At 40.0% G+C, this 18,010-nt stretch overlaps 1 protein-coding gene across 19 annotated transcripts in view; it reads right to left on the bottom strand.

Annotated features, from left to right (window-relative positions):
- ARHGEF28 (Rho guanine nucleotide exchange factor 28) overlaps window positions 1–18,010 on the bottom strand; it is a 75,763-nt gene that overhangs the window by 48,448 nt on the left and 9,305 nt on the right. For 14 of the 19 annotated variants that reach the window (XM_032441321.2, XM_085530308.1, XM_015848866.3 and 11 more), the window contains one exon: window positions 186–316. In XM_032441321.2, coding sequence (XP_032297212.2) covers window positions 186–236 — 51 coding nt within the window. In that variant the 5' untranslated portion in view covers window positions 237–316. Of the gene's footprint in view, window positions 1–185; window positions 317–7,381; window positions 7,759–18,010 lie in introns of those variants that run through there. The other 5 variants (XM_015848873.3, XM_085530305.1, XM_015848868.3 and 2 more) reach the window with 3 other exon arrangements.

The following is an 18,010-nucleotide window of genomic DNA, read 5'->3' as shown; positions in this document are numbered from 1 at the left end:
TGAAACCATGGAGATGGATTTCAGTTGTAATACGGTGATCTACAATACAAATTGTTCTGGACACAGTCTCCAGAAGACAAGCACAAATCCTCAGTCAGGAGCACTAGAGGCACAATGCTCCGTATCAGCCAAAGGACACTGACCTCACCTTTTCACCTTTACCAGAAATTCAAACACAAACTTGCCTGGTCTACTAGCATGCAGTTTGCATAGACTTCATCACTTCCATTCAGCATAGTAGAAAGTCTGGCGGCAGCAAAGAAAGTAGGTGGAGTTTTCAGCTTTTTAAGAACATCAAGAGTAGAATGTCTCTGTGCTGGAAAAAAGAAAACATGGAAAAAGATAATTATTTCTCAAAATATTTTCTTCTCTTATTTGTCTACTGTCATAAAAAATGTAAAAGTGTAACTATTAATCACAGAATCTTATAACTTGAGAAATATTTGCATCGCCTGTTGTGGTTTAATCTGGCAGGCAGCTCAGCACCATTCAGTCATTTACTTACTACACCCCCATCGTCCCTCTGGGATAGGAAAGAGAACCAGAAAAAAGTAATAATAATAATAATAAATAATCAAAGGATGGAACAGTTTAGTAGGATAAAAAGAGGAAAATAATAATAGTAAATGTATGTATGTTTCTGGTACCACATGGTCAGTATGATCCCTGTGGTCAGTTTGGGTCAGAAGTTCAGGTTCTGACCACTCCCAGCTCAAGTCCCCCCAGCGCTCACTGGCACAGTGCTGTGAGAAGCTGGAAAGTCCTTGATTCCCTGCAACCACTGCTCAGCCTCAACTAAAACACCACTTTGTTATTAACACATTCTCATCCAATATTCCAAACACAGCACAATATAAATTACCAGGAAGAAATATGATGCAGCCAAGCCAAGGACAAGCCTCTCAAAAATCTGCAGTTTCTTAATTGCTTAACATTTGGTTAATGTTCCTAAAAGCCGATATTTGAAAAAAAAAATAATAAAATAAAAAAAAAATAAAATCATAAAGGTTAACATAGGACTATTACATGTTAAATTAAAAATAAGCATTCCTGTAACTTGGCAAGTAAAACTTTCCATGTGCCTACTAAGTTAGAACTTTGTACAAGCTTTGTGGCTGCAGAATTAGAACTACAGTAACTTGAACAAGATTTATGGGTTGGGGTGAGGAATGTATGAATCTGGCTTACATGCTAATTATCTCATTTCTGATACTTTACGTGAACAGAACACAGTTCATCTGCAGTCAACTAATGACCTTCCTAAAGCATTCCACCTACGGGATGCAGTAAAATAAAATAGTAATCCTAAATCAGTAGTGCAGATAACTATTTCTAAAACAAAAACAAACAAACAAACAAAAAAAGCAATAAAATTGTAAGAAGGATCAAAATAAAATGGTACAAGTAATGCCTTAGTTGAGTGACAGCCACAAATCTAGATTTGATCTCTAAATATCGTGCTCTGGATGAATCCTGCACTTGGTTTGTTTTGAAATGGTAAGATATCAGTTTTAACAGCAACGGGGGTTTGGATTAGGTGATCTCCTGAGGTCCCTTCAAACGCCTACAATTCTGTGATTAACAGACATTCAGGATTTAGTTTCCAATAGTGAACTGCAGATACTACAAAAAGCTGCATGTGCTGACTGTTTCATGGCTTTGAGCAGCAGAATACCTAAGTGCCACAGACACCATCAGTCTGTCCCGGGGGCATGTTTCTCTTAACACTGCTTTTGATTATGAAGAGCATGCGCTAATCTAGGATTCAAGCTGGTAGCAAAGGCCTCCTAACATCTTCTGATTGTAGAAGAAGCAAAGCTTCACAAAGGGAGATCAGTGCAGTTCTATATTTTGTGAAAATACACAGCTAAAAAATAATCAAAGTTTTAATTTAACTTGTTTTACTTTAAGGTGCTGTAAGTCAAATACTTCTCCTGGAAGTAAACTGAGACTAGCATAAGAATGATGTGATAAAAAATAACTTAATGCTCTGCAAGATAACCAAAATTGAAACTATGGAAAAACTTAATTCCCGTTTGCCTGTTACTGAAAATTATGCAACAAGTTCCTTCTTAGTCTGTATTAAGTGCAATTAAGAAAGGAAAACTACATTTTCCAAGACCCAGGACATTTATCCCTTAAAGAAAAAAAAAAAAAAGAAAAGAAAAAAAAAAAAAAAAGCTTAGACTGCTGCCAAAACTGCAATGCTATATCATAGCTTTTCTTTAATTTTAGGGTTCTATCTCAAAAGCCCAAGAACAGAAAGCTCCATATTAAAAGAAAACTGGGAATTCCCATTCAGAGATGGCATACTATGAATTATTTGGATTCTAGTCCTCGCAAGCATTATGGGATCTGATATAATTTAAAACGTCCTTATACTTCTCATTTCTCTTCTTCTCTCCTTCAGGACTTCTAATATGATTTCAGTGACTGCCATTTTGAGACTTGCTAGAGTTACAAACCACTTCCTTATGTCTGCCAAGATCTCAAAGCATTTGTTTATAAATAGTATAAACCATTGTTTTCTACAGCAGCTCACCAGACTTTGGCAGCCAAACTCAAATGGAAATGTGATTTGGTAAAGCAGGCAGTGCTTTGTGACAAGCTAAGTTTTTTGAGTGCAGGTCTTAAACCAACAACCACTGAAGAAAAGCATGCCAGGCTTTATATCCAACCTGTGCACCCGCTGCTTCCCAGTTGGCGCTGCATGAGTATCATCCTGCTGGTCACAGCTAGCAAAGGCAGCCTTCAGCTTGGTGTTCAGCAGAAAGAGGTTCAGTAAGCATTCCCCGAATCAGCTCAGAATTATAGAACTACAGTGCAAACCCCATGCAGCTCCTCTGGGGACAGCCTCCTGCTCTATGCACAGTCCTTGCTGCCAGGGGCTCTGCAGCCAGGTAACGGACCTTGCCGTGACTTACATGTCCTGGGCCAGAAGAAACAAAAACCCCCTACTATGTTACACTAGTGCTTATATAGCAGTTTCTAATACCAAGTTTTGTATCTCTTTCTATACTAGTAACAATCTAAGTAACATCTTCTGCAGGAAGCTGCTGTAAATACCATGATATCTACCAGAACGTGTTATCTTCAGTACTTCCAGTTAGTAATCTTTATAGATTATCACTGTTACATGACCTATGCTTTTCGGGTGATGCACCAGTCAGTCTGCTGTTAAAGGTGAGATCTGCAAACAACCACTAGGGTTTGAAGTGAAAAGACCAAAGACTGGGGGCTATTTTGGGACTCGTGACACAGTATGATCCCATTGCACCTCCTTACCCTCACCTCCCTTGATTTCAAATATGCATGAAGTGACAACTACATCACAGTAATTTTGTAACAGGAAAGGTATTTCAAGACTCTGTTGAATGCAGGGGACAGAATTATTAATTACACATTGACTCTGCTAGTAACTTATTTCTACTGGAAAGACGAGCTTCATTTAAAAAGTGACGAAACTATAATAAATGTCCACATCATGCTCTGAATGACTGCATAGCTGGGATTGCCAACATCTTGCAGTTGGCCCTGTTGAACCCCATTATATTTTCATGATCCCACTCTTTAAGTGTGTCCTGGTTCCTCTGGGTGGCATCCATCCCTTCCATTTTGTCTACTGCACCACTCAGCTTGGTGTCATCAGCAAACTTGCTGAAGGTACACTTGATCCCACTGTCTATGGTGTTGATAAAGATGCTGAAGAGCACTGATCCCAGGATGGACCCCTGAGGAATGCCATTTGTGATCCACCTCCACCTGGACCTACAGCCATTGACACCAACTCTCCGGCTTACAACCCATCCAATCAATACTTAATTCACCTAATAGTCCAGCCTTTAAATTCATATCTCTCCAATTTAAAGATAATGATGTGGCTTGGGACCATGTTAAAGGCACTGCACAAATCCAGATAGACAACATCAGCTGCCTTTCCTTTGTCTACCAGTGCCACCCCTCCACCACAGAAGGCTAAAATTATTCAGCTGCCATCAGTTATTCAGCTGTAGGTTTTACCAGGCAAAAAAATTCACAAAAATTCATTAACTTTAGAAAACACATGGTCACCCCAGCAATAATTTAAAACAGGCTTTGAATTGGCATACAAGGATGTATAGCCTTAAATGAACTGTTCTAGGAAACCACATGAACATAATACTGATTTTCCCCACAAAAACCAAAACTCAAATTTTCAGAGAGGGCACAGCAAAGGAGAGGCGAAGTACAGAAGTGTGACCAAGGTGAGAGCCAGGAAAGAAATTATGAATTCCTCGTCTGGATACTGTGAATAGTTTTCAGACAGCTCATAGCATTTACCCCCAGCAATCCAAACACAGGTTAATGTGTAACTGGAAGTAACAGTGCTATGGAGTTAGAAAATAAATGCAGACAACTAAACGCATGGGTCACACGGGACTATGGAAATGCTCCTCTCACTCCAGAGACAGTCACATGAATTTGGGAAAGGAAGTCCACAGATTCCTAGCAAGGCATTGAGAGAAGCAATATGCATGTCTGGAGGTGTGATTTGATTATTTTCAACAAAGTTTCCTCATTTCTAGCCTGGGAGTCTTAGCACTGCATTCAGACAGCGCTACTACTTCTGAGAGTAAAATATAGCAAGTATGTAATAGAACTACACTGTAGGTAAAGCAAGGTAGGCTTTGAGCTGCTGATGCCACAAAGCTGTCACAAAGAATATTTAAATGTCTGAATCTCTGTGGAAACTCAGACATTGTGTTTCCTATACAATTCATGGAGACAATTAGAGAGCTGTATGCTAGAAAGAATATCCAGGATGTTCAAGATGTGCTCCTGATGTAGCCACTAAGAAACACAGAGGATAAAAACACATCTTAATCTTTGCCTTTGATCTTTGTCATTTAAATCTGGACTTGGAAAAAGCATCCCCATCCAACATAGGACATACAGACTCAACCTCCCTCCCTGAAGCTGGTAGTAAGTGACTGAACAAATAAGCAAAAATAAGTTGGTGTCTCATTTTATCTAATGCAGCAGTGCATATGCTGCAATGCATAAAGTACTTTTCCAAAATACAAGATGTTCAGTTTCAGTTCCCATTTCAGCCTGAGAGAAGTCAGCACGTATCTCCCAAATCTCAGCACAGTGGAATGGACTCATAAGGAACGGGAACTCTCTGCACCTCTGAGGTTGGTAAAGCCTCCAAAAAGGCTCTGCAAGTTGATTTGCTCTGAGAAATTAAGGCTTACAACTACATCTGGTGGCAGGGGAGAAGAGATCCTTTTCATGACCATTTCAAATTAAATAACGAATAATCATTATGGTCTTTCACCATGGAAGAAAACTTAGATCTCAATCACTAAAGACAAAGCCATGTTCATATTCTCTGCTAAGCCCAATTAACCTTTAGCTATGCCATACAAACACAGCCTGAGCAGGAAGGAGAGAGTCTGCAATGTAGGAAGCAGATCCCCAAGCTGGGCAATCAGCACTTGGTTCCTGCCAGCCCCAGGAGTTCAGGGCAGGGGCTCCACCACACTGCTGCCCCAAAAAACAGGGTATCCAAGCAGGGACAAAAGCTGAACTTAAGGTGAGAAACTTAAAATGGGAAAGCACAATTTTCTGCTTTGGACTTTCCCGCTGGAGGTCAGCACAAGTTTCCTATTTCTCAGGAGAAGAAACTCCAGTCCATCCTGGGGGTTTAGGGGTGAAGGTGAAGCACCCAGCACAGGTACATAAGGAAGCCCTCATGACTTTTGGAGTGGGGAGGAAGAATCTCACTCTACCTCCAACCAGCTCTACAGTTCTGTTCTCTGAGATCTGAACTATTTCCTACACAAAGAAAACACAGCTGAAAGGCTTCATGCCCCACACAGCCATGTGAAAACACACCATATTCTGTTTGGGAAGGAAGCCACTAACTCAGCCTTCCCAAGGCAAAATAGGGGACAGATCACAAGCCTGCCATCCCCTTGCTTCTCCCACCCCATGGGCACCTGGCATTTCAACTCCCTAAGCATAAATTGGAATTTATCACTGAAACACACTCCTGCACCCAGAGCGCCTTCTCATTCCAGCAACCCCAGATGGACAACCATCTGTGCAAACATGACACGCGTGTTGGTGTGCTACTAACAGGGGTGTGAACCAGGGTGTAATAGAGAACACGTAAACAGAAGATGTGTATGCAATGATATGTAACAGTTAAGTATATTAAAATAATAACACCAAGGTAAAATAAGGTCTTAAGGTAAAATAAAGAACAATCAAAGTGCCACAGACCATAGGTGCATAGCTACAACATTTACAGATAAAACAAGTCCTCATGCAACACATAAAGACTGCATACCACACAGCCCTTTGCAACTTTACAAACTGTGTACATATCCATACACACCACAGAAATTCCTCTGCACTTGGGAAAAAAAATGGACTTTCCATATGAACAGAAAGTTTGTAGTTGCTGTGCATTTTAAGATGCACATTTTGTACATGCTTTTTGCTCTAAAAGATAAGGTCAAAGTCTGAGACTGTGTAAACAACACGATTCTCCTGGCTCACTGACTTTAATGACACTGATGGATCTTGCTTCTCTTACTTGTTCTTTTCCCCTTTTGAAATTATTTTCCTTTCCTTTTCTGAAACACACACACAAAACAAAAACAAACAGTTTTATTGAAGGAAGTGCAAATTAACATTTTACTCCATTCCAATTCTAAATGCAGGAAAAGATATCTTTCTTCATTAATGCTCTCAGTGATAATTCTTCCTAACATAAATTTGCTGCCCAGAGCCTTTCAACCTCCTTAAAACTGCCTGTATCATATTGGCAACACTTAGAATGCCTACCTCCCAGAGTCTTTTCTACCAAGGACAGTATCTAATTGCACCAGGATTTTTGTAAAGAGAGTGACTGACCCTGAAATCTCTTTCTTTTACAGAAAGCAGAAGACTATCGTCTCCATCCTGATCAGATTTCTGTATATAATTTAAAAGGTTTCCTGTTAGCTGTTGAGACATATTTGAGTTACAAAATTCCCTTAAATGAAAACAACTGTAACTAGCGGAGCTTTCTGCAGCGGCTGCAACACCCTTCTGCAAACTTGGAACATCAGAACTGTTGATTGAGAGCAACGCATACAGCCCATAGAAACTTTGAGAGAGCACAGAAATAAAAACAATTTTATAGAACAGTACACAGTTTAGAGGAAATGCTTCTTACCTAACAAACTCCAGTATCAATGTTTACAAAAGAGTAACTAACAGTGAGGTAGACTTTGATAAGAAGAAAATCTACTCATTACAGTTGCTGATAGCCACCTGTGCACAACCAGAGGATGAAAAACAGGCAGAGTTTGGAAGCAAGGATTATTTAAAATAAGACAGTTTTTTCTACCTTGTTTAGATGCCCTTCTTCGAATCCGCATTTTAGGTAGGGAAGGCCACGAGTAATTAAAGGGTGAATCAGAGTCCGAGTCCATTATTTTTGCTCAGTAAGCAGCAAGCAGATTCTCAAAGTTGCACTCTGTTGTCCTCAATAGCGAGTCTAAGAGTGATGTAAAATAAAGGAACGGACAAAGAAGGATCAAATTGCCCACTAAACACAGGGGAGGGAGAAGCTGTAAATGTTTGCTCTCTTCAGGCGTCCAGGCATGTGGACAGATCAGGCTGCAAATATTAAGGCAGAAGCAAGGAGGTTAAAGTATGAGAGGTTTTTGAGTGGAGCTGTTGCATCGTGGTCCAGAGCTATTTGAGAGGTCACTGTGTGCCAATGAATCATTAACTCACCTTTCCATTTTGATGTAAATGAAAACAATAAGAGCTGAGTAAGGAATGGGAAAATATGTCTCAAAAGTAAACAAACCAGTGCAAGCTTTTTCAAAGCTTTGTTTCCATGTTAAATCTGGGATTTTCAAAAACTCTCGTAACAAGGATAGGCAAAACGGTGGAAGTGAAGAAGCCAAAGATTAACAGTAAATTGAGAACACTAATCTATGAGCTGGACCCCACATTACTGCTAACAATGCCTCCCCCCACGGTGTTTATGACTTTGGCAGACCTTGGGATGCTGCAGCTGGAAAGCAGCAATAACCCATTCAAAAGCCTGTTGCTCCCATCTTTCTAACTCAAATGAGCGTAAAGCTAAGTGCTATATAGGAAGATTACAGTGTCATTAGGGGTGCTCTTTCCAGTAATATTCTGTCTGAATAGTATTTTCTCCTTCACACAGTCACTGAGTTACACTGTGAATCATAAGGATTTTGTAGAGCTGGCACCCGTACAGCACTGGTCTAACCTCATAGCAATGCACAATACAGCTAGTGACTAATTTACAACAAATCCTCCATTCTTACAGTCTCCCTGAACAACTTGTAGGCAATTAGTATTCAGTAGGAACTCATTATCCCTTCCCCCAACATCTTTACACTACACAAACTACATTTTTTAAACAGGCTCAAATGTGCTATGCAAGACCTAAAGCAAAAATAACATGTCCACTGTTTCTTAACCAGCTCCGCCAAACATTTCCTTTAGTTACCGCACAATGCATGCGCTTTTGTGCTCCACATAAAAGAGGAGAGGGAATGTGGATCAGCTTAAATATCAGTTTTTGGAAGATGATGACATTTGAGCTTGTTAACATTCCTTACTTCACTTCAATTATTTTTCAGGCTGCTGAGATCTGCAGCGCTACTTTTTTATTATGTTTCAAATGATTCCACAATCCACATTGCAGTCGGAGGTAACAACCTATGTGCTGAAAGAAGATCACTCGATTCAAATGCAAATTTAATTCAAAACCTATTATAAAAGTATCTATCAGGTTTTCAGGGACAAAATAATTATTATACAAACACGTCATATGAAGTACACAAATTGCACAAAGCACAGTTGAAACAGATCATTGTTCTGCCATTCCCTTAACTGAAGTCCTGCCAGCTTTGTTAGGCCTGGAAAGAGTAATTTGCCCCAGACGTTGGAAGCCTTAGACTTTCACTTTAAAAATTAGACACTCCCATAGAATTCGTTTGATTCATATGTATAATTAACAGCCCCAGGGAATCACAGCAGACAATCCATGACTGAGAATACACAGAGGATAGAAATCCCTGGTTTGAGCACCCACTTCAAAATACATCGGCTCCCTGGAATAACAGCTTGGAGCTTTTCTGATGAGTCCCCAGGGTTCATAGGAACACAGGGATGGATCGACTCTTTCACACCTGCATTCTGCAGCCTCTGCCTACCTGCAGCTGCAGCCGCAGATTAAGAAAAAAGGGAAGGACACAGCATATTTGCTGGATGACTTGTTTGCTCAGAAAATGTCCTCCCAACTGGTCCAATACTGAGGATTTCCCTGCAAATATCAGTTCTCCCTAACTAAGCTTGTTCATTCTTTCACCAGGTATGTTTAATGCCAACCCGAATAAAAGTGTTGATTCCAGACATGTACCCAGGGCAGCACTCTGTGCAAGAACTGGAATTTACATCCAAAGAGCACCGTATGCTTTACATTGGCTTTAAAATTCCTCACCTTTTAACTCTGGCAACTGCTCTTTTGTCCTTAGTGAAAAATGTTAACTTTTTCTCTACATTGGCCAGCCATATTTTTTCACTTATACAATCAAGGAAAACACATTTGTTCACGTCCACTGTCCTTCCTGCACTTCAAATTAGTCCAAGGAGAGGTAAATGGAACTGAACAAAATTCACCATTTGGAAATTCAGCTGATGCGTTTAATGGAATTAAAATATTTTACATGCCAGGACATTTACTTTCCTGAATGACCTCTGTTTGTTGCAATAAAGTTCTCACTGGCTGTTCAGCTATTGCCCACTCTTAAACTAGCAGCATTACTTTATAACTTCCTAGCACAAATGAGTAATTGAGACCTGCTAATTAATTTTTAAACATCAACCTTATTACATAACACATGGAGTATCCAGCTATTAAAGTTCTGTAGTGACAAAGACCTGATCATTCACTCCTCCTGTGCATTCTCTTTCTTAAGCAGGTCTTACACACTTAGTCGAATTTGTAAGTGGCATTTTGAAAGTGCAGATAAACTATCAACACTAACCCCTGTTTCTGAAGGGTTGACTGAAGATCGCTCACATCATTTGTGCTGCTCAGGCCTCAAGAAAGATTTTTTTTTCTGGCCCACAGAACTACTTTTCGCAGTCATTAAATACCTCATTCTGCTTTTTGCCATGAAGAAGGGCTTTGCCTTATAGTCAACAGCTAAAAATATTTTTCTTCCTGTTCTTGCACTTTTGTGGGATGATCCAATCTACATTTCACCTGCCACTCATCATTTCCAAAGTGGCAGCATTTCAGTAGTGGCATTTGCATGCAGCTGGCACATGAGATTTGGCAGCTTTCTAGCTGGAAAATATTAACCCCATCTTTCTTTTAAAATGTTTTCAATTATGTATACCAAGGTATAGATCTGAAGATTAAGAACAAATGTTTTTTTAGTCCATTACCTAAGGCTAATGCTTTTGATAAATACTAATGTAATGTTCTAAATTCTTTCACCCAAAGTTAGCCAAAACACACCTGCATGATAAAAATGTTTTTCAGTGACCTTGCAGTCTATTTTATATTGTCTGACCACTCCATCAGCTCGCAGTAAGATGGAAGGAAGTACTGGAATTTCACCACCACACACATGAAACAGCACCATCACTGCTTCAGAGCATGCAGAGCTTCCTGGCACAGTAGCATGTGGCCTCTTCTGAAATAATGCTAAATCAGGCCCATGGCTGGAAGATCATTCCAGCAGGACAGACAGAGAAAACCCCTTTGAGTTAGGTGCCCTCTTTGCAGATGGAGAGTAGATCTGCAAGTGACAGAGAACAGACCCAGGAACAAATGCTGTCCATATCCAGCCCTGATGGAGTAATGAGAATGGCTTGTGCTAGCTTTGTCAGAAACACACTGTCTTATTTGTTCTAAACATTATTCCCCAATGTTAAAGGATGAAGTTGGTTTCCTTCAGCTTGATTCTGCCCCAGGACCAACAGAGCCTGCAGTCATTTTCCAAAACGGGAGGAGGCTCTAACTAGGAAAGATATTCAAAGAGGTATATCCTCCTCTATAACAACTCATGTGACCAACAGGCATGTGTGGCTTTACTATTGTCACATCCATGACAACTATCATCATCACACACTGTCATTCCACCTGGACAAAATATTTTCATTGCCTGACAGGAGACTTAATGACTATATTGAAAATTCAGCAGATGTGGATAAAAGTGACTGTGAAAGTATAATGCTACCAGACAGATTCCATACACTCCAACCAAAATGCTCTTTCCACATGCCCACAGTAATTACAGGGTGATTTTGCAAGTTGCTCCCAGCAACAGCATCCCAGCTCACACAGGCCAGCTTGTCACACAATTTTTACCACCTCCCTTCTCTGCCAAACACTTTAGTCTTTAAGACTAGAACAGCTAGAAAACTCTGTCACATCTCTGATGCTTCCCTGTCTCCCTTTCCCAAACATATTTTCATCAATAAACACATTGAAAAACACAAAACATAGTCCAGATCCTCTGACATATGAACTCCCCAACTTGTTTTTATGATTTTTTTTACTGCTTAGTGATTCATGCAGTTTACAGAACTGTCTTTCCTGGTGTATTTATTTCCTTATTCTGTGCACAAGAAAAAGGGATCTTTGGAGGCCACTCACAGGTCGTACAGCAGCTTGGAACATGTACTTCTCAGCAGTGGATTCCAAAAGGTACAGACATTCAGTGGTTTTCATCACTGCCCAAAGTTTGATAGTATTTGATGGATCCCACCTCTCTCATTAGCAGGATGCACAAGCTCTGTGTTCCATCTCACTTGTGAGTAGAATGGAGCAAGGAAGGGGAAGACCAGGAGAGGAAGGGGGACTGGGGGCTTTCCTGAATTGCACACATCCCACTGCAAACACGTGTGATGCTGCAAGGGCAATGATTTCAAAAGAATGGAAGAACATCAGCATTTAACATCTCAGTCTCTTCCTCTCATCACCAGTTTACAGAAAAGCAGAGCCTTGGGTGAAGGCACTTGTCAAAGCTGTTATAAGATTAAATAGTTCTGAACCCTTAGTCCCCTCACCTCCTACTCACATCTTTTTTGAGTGTTCCTCACTTTTCTATTCAAGCACCTAGTGACAAAACCTATCCAACATAGAGGCCCCTTTTCTTCAATGAGAATCTCCTATCAGAAATATCAATGGAAAATAAAAATAAATATGTAGTACTATAAATTTGAATTGATTTTTCATTGTCTTATTTGTGCAATTTCTTGGACGCTAGTATAAACCAAGACACTAGATTTACACAGTGAGTGCAGCAGAACTCTTGGTTTGCCTCTAAAAATGCTGCTGTACATAGATACATAAGTTCACTGAAGGACTCAAGTCATGGCAGGCTACTGAAGAAGCAGAGCCGGTTTGCATGCACTGCATTTTGGATTGCTTCAAGCTAGAATGCCAGTCAAAGCACTTTAATGCTCCATTGCATTTACTTCCACATGGACGAATAATTTTACTAACCACAGACAGTGCACACAGAAGCACAGAGTTGTTAACCCCCCAGACTGAGAGGAGAACATGCCATTTAAACTTATATCTTACTCATAAACTGCCCACTGAAGATGCATTTTTAATTACAGTCTGAACTATGAAATTAATTTTTATGATTGTTCTTTAATTTCTCTGACAGTAGGATGACAGCTTCAATTGCAACAATCACGACAAGAGCAATTTTTTCCTGTTAAAAACACCTTACTTTTGATATTCAGTGAAAGCTGCATTGCTCTACAAAGACCTATTAGCAACACTTTTCTTTGAAAAGCAACTGTTCCTAATTGGTGACAGTTAAATGCTGCATCTTGGCTAAATCTAAGGAGCAAATAACCTTTAAAAGTTTTTAAAGAACGAGATTTGCAGAAATTACACTGCAAACTCTGTGAGGAACACCCAGGAGACTGGGATGAACAAGTGCTCACTCTACCCAACTAAGGCAAAGCACCACCTCTACCCAACCCTGAGTCCAGTTCCGAAGAGCCACTGGACACATACACTGCATTATCTCAGCCTTTGTCCCAAACGTTGCATGTCAGCCAATACACTGTACTGCTGCTATGGTTTCACAGTGCTGCTCAGAATCAGAGTTTTCTGAAGTCTGGCTCATGACTCACCACAGATATTTTTTTAAAAAACAGTACCATTCACCTGATGTGGTTTAGGATAACAATTTCAGTTAAGGGCAACAAGCTCATTAATACACTTCCATGCGACAGCGGTCAGTATGCCCCAACTCCCAAAACAACCACTAAACCACTAAACAGTTCCAACAAAGCACATAAGGAGATACTTTGACTGAATGCTCTCCCTGCCCAGTATCTAATCACATCAACAGGACAGCTAGGATGTACAGTCCAAATGTGGAGAGAAAGCTCATTGCTGTTTGTCTATGAAAAGGTCCCCCAAGTTTACTTGCAAAAATCTGAAAATTAAGGCCTAGAGTAAACAGAAATCTCCTTCTGGTTTCTCCTACACAGAGTCCTGCACAAGTCTGGGTAACACAGAGAATGTGACTTGTGCATGTGGCTGTACATGAAAGCACACCGAAAGTTTGAATTGGACCTTGCTCATAATGAAGTTTCGCCAGTGACTTGGTTGTTGAGTCTACAATTATGCTGGCAGGCTGTGCTGCCAAAAAGGTCAGTAAAGCCTAGTTTCATTCAAATTCAGTTTGTCATGTTTCAGGGAAGATTTCAGTGGAAGAGCTGATTCTCAAGGAGAAAGAAAGTTTTCATTGTGCATTTTCAAGGCTACAACTGTTCCCTTCACAATGTATTTCTGGAATATATTTCAAATTTGAAGAGTAACTTGACATTAGATATATCCCAGTTTGTTTATTTGTGTTAGTGTGAAATGAGACTGAGCAGAAGACAAGCAGAAGAGCTTATTTAAACATTGGAGGGGGGTGGGGGGGGGAGAGAGAGAAAAAACAACTCTTTTTGAAGGATTATTTTGTTGAGCAAATTTGTTTTGGATTTTAGGCAGAGGAGGACAAGTTCTGGGAAGCCAGACAGCACATGTTTGTAGTTTGTTCATTTTTCTTTCTGCCTTCCTTTTGAGGTTAACTTGAATTATAATGTCTCAGAAAGTTAAGAGTGGAGGAAACTCCAAGAAACAAGAACAAGCTTGTTTTACTGCTTAATGCTGCTTCTTCCAGATTTCTCCACAGTTCTTTAATTAAGCTTAGTTCAGGCTCACATCCCAGGAAGACTTCACTTCCTACAATTTCTGTAGTCTCAACTATTCAGCTATCTTCAATATTCAAGTTCATACAAGCGGGAAAATGCTTCATCTACTGAAACAAACTAGAACCGAACATGTGAAGTTTAAAGGTTGTTTCTGAAAGTGTACTGACATACTGGCCCCATGTTAAGCCTCTCTCCCACAAGATGCAAGGAACTATGCAAAGATTTCACACAGTGAAAGAAGCATCACAAAGTCATTGTAAGACAGATGCTGTAGTAACTCTGCAGTTTTCCATAGATAGCATTTTTTCTTAACAATTTTCAAACCAACTACTTTTCCAGTAAGAATGAGTTTTACTTATAAAAACTCTTCTTCTACTGAAAAACAGTACTCCTGAACTTTTTCATCACATCTCCAATCTGTCCTCATCTCATGCTCTACAGTCTTCCACACCTGAGATAATTAATAGACACAGGGTAAAAATGAGTGATGTCCAAGGTCATGATATAAATGCATAGCAGAGCAGAACCTGAAATAAAAGTCTGCAGCTTTTGGGCCATAGCTGCATCACCCAGCCTCTTCCAGAAGAAACACATGGGAAAGACAGGATTGAGAACTGCTAGGCAACAACCACAAATACAAAAGATATGTATAACCTTAATTACAGGACTCTCATAACTGTCTCAAATAGGCAGCATGATGCCTCACTTTCACTTTTGTCTGTCAATAACAGTAAAACTATTTTCTGTGGTCCCAATCTCAGAACAGGCACACTTAACCCAGAACAGTTCAAATGTAAATATTCTGCTGAAAGCTAAAAGCAAACAATAAAAAGAGAATCAAACAAGCAAACAAACAGAAGCAGAAACAGAAGTGAAATATCTAACCTGAATCTGTAGAAGAACTAATGATTTTACAGACTTCGTAAAAGCTGTGTAAAAGCAGGACTCCAGATAAAGGCTGCGATTTCCTTGTATTTAAGAAGAAAAAAACTTCTTAAGTCTTACGGATCGTGGTAAGGAAATCTAATTTTAAAAAGAACAAAAAAGCAACATTAAAACCAGACTCTCCGCAGATTACAGTGCAGTCCTACTGGTTTACACAGAGAAGAAGTTCATTATGTTCTGTTCCTTAAACCGACCTGTGGTTACACTGGGATTCCTGTGGAACCATGAAAATCAAATGACAGACTCTACTAAGAACGTTTCGAAGCTGCCTGATCACATACGTGGAACTGCCAAAACCTGGGCATTGGTATTTTTATCTCTCAAAGTGAAAAACCCGTCCTGCAAAACTTCTTCACTGCTAGCAGAGCAAACAGAATAGATTAGACAGACACGACTAGGTCACTGGCAGTGTAACTATGAGAGCAGGAAAATATTTTGAAAAATTATCCTGCCTTCCTGAAGTTATATTTTCTTGGAAGAAAACCTAGGAGCTTAGATTTTTCTTGCTGGAAAAAAGAAACCGTTACAGCTTTGTAAATGGCCTTATGAACATCCTCTTTCCAAACTGGCTATGAAAAACAGGAAGGAATTATAACTGTTTAAAAACACATGCCCTGCTACCATCGTCACATGCCCAATAGTAACAGCATTCAGCTGCCACCTCCTAGAGTCTCTTCCAAAATGAAAAGGGCTGCTGACTCTTGAAGATGACAATGGTTGGCAGTAATACTTATATTTAACACTGAAAGAGAAAAAAACTTCTATTTTTCTTGCTTCCCCTTTTGTTTATTTCATTCACTCTTCCCAACTGGATATTGTTTTTCCCCTCTCAATCTTTCCAGTGTGTCTTCTTTCACTAAAAAAACTCTTCTTTTTTTTCTAAATACAAAACAGATCTCTAACAACTTCCAGTAGAGAGAAAGAGGAAAGAATATTGGCAGGTATGACACTAGCATTGAATTCAACAGTCTTTATGTAATCTGCTGTTCCCCCTGCTCTAGCATCCTCTTGTGCCACACAGTTTGGTCCCATCCCTGAACCTGAAATATCACAGAGCTATATCACATGAGAATGTGTGCCCTTCCTCCCCAGCGCTCACCAACATGGAACCACAGTCTTTCTTCCACCCTGGATGACTGAAGCCTCTTTTGCATTAGAGGCAAAGGGGAGCTATAATCAAAACTGAACTCTGAGACTTGAACATTGCCTGAGGCAGCCGAGTCCCAAACCAACAATGAAAACAAGGAACAAGCTGGTACTTCTGCAAGCACCCCTGAAAGATATCCCCAAAAGCTTGTTGGGTGTTGGGAAAGGACCACAGCAGTCATGCTATAAGGGAAAGGTGGGGAAGAAAATAGGAAGCAGGAACCAGAGAATCCTTCCTGGATTTTTGAAAAGTGCTTCTCAAACCATATGGGAAAAGCAGTGAGAAGCAACAGACAAACACATCCATTTGAAGAGTGCTGGTGCTCTTGCTTTCAGAAGTGCTCTTTGATTTACACATCCAGCTTCCCAGTAAGATTCCAGAGTCTGATCGTTTCTATTCATTCTTCTTTACTCAGCCCCCTTAGCTGTTTTCCCTCTTCCTCTCCCCCACTGACAACCATTTCTATTTCTCTGCTTATTCCCCACTGTGTGCTCTTCCTGACAAACATGCTGCCTTTTAACAATAATGCCAAGCAAACAATTTTTTAAATAGTAGTTTAAAACAACCCAGAGTAATAAAACTATAAAATTTAGCAGTATGGTTATGCGGGTCAGGTTAAACTATTATGCTATTTTTTATATTTAAACAAACCAATAAAGACAGCATTAGCCAACTTATATATGTCTGGTTGTCATCAAACCCTACTTCCACAGTTCTTCATCTCTCCCTACCTGCACCTTTTAGTGCTCTCCCAGCAGCCGCTTAACTCTCCAGTTTGCACACCAGACTCATCACCTCTCACACACAATGCTGATTGGAGGCCCTCCAGGCTCTGCTGATGTCAATAGCAAAATCCCACCAGACATCTATACTGTAAGCATTTCATCCAAGCTCATTAATCTGATAGAAGATAGGTGAGGAAAGTCCGAGACATAGCCAGCAGTGAGGCCATGTTCCAGTCCTCACATGAGATAAAAACATTTTCACTTAAGCTGGCAAGGACAACAGACTTCTTTGAAGGTTCCCCACATACAAGTCAATCTCTTGAATATATTACAAGGTAATTAAAATTTTAACTTAAAAAAAAAAGCAATCCACAGAAAGTAGGTTCATTCCTAAGTAGGAGGTACAATAGGTAACCCTTCTGAGTTTAATATAAACTGAGCCCATGCTGAGGACATAAGATCTACATGTACACATCCGTATGTAGAGATATGTATAAACACTTTCACCTATTAATATATATATGTATGTATGTATGTATATGTATATATTTATAATTGAATTTTACATGTACATAAGACACCTAAGAAAATATAACAAATTTTAAGCACATAAATCTTTATCCAAGTTGTGTGCAAACACTATTTTTTCACCCAAAAATCCTTTGAGAATCTACATTTCTCCACTCCTCACTAGCTGTTTGAACCATGGCCAAGGGCTCTTGCTTGCTCTCTGCAGAGGACCCAGGATCTGCCTGCAGCTCCTATTGAAGCATCAAAGAGGAGAGTGAGAGCTGGTCTGAAGCCAGAGGGCCTGGCTCCTGCTCCAGCTGTCACATCCCACCCTGTGCAAACGATGCCTTAGAAGGAAAAGGCATTTAAGGATCTCTAAGAAAGAGATATATCAACTAAGATTTCAGGGTGGGGAACTTCC

Source organism: Coturnix japonica, chromosome Z, assembly GCF_054131305.1.
Source record: "Coturnix japonica strain WE chromosome Z, WE-NBRP24, whole genome shotgun sequence".
In the NCBI taxonomy this organism is placed as follows: domain Eukaryota; kingdom Metazoa; phylum Chordata; class Aves; order Galliformes; family Phasianidae; genus Coturnix; species Coturnix japonica.
This window is presented reverse-complemented; position numbering and strand designations above follow the sequence as displayed.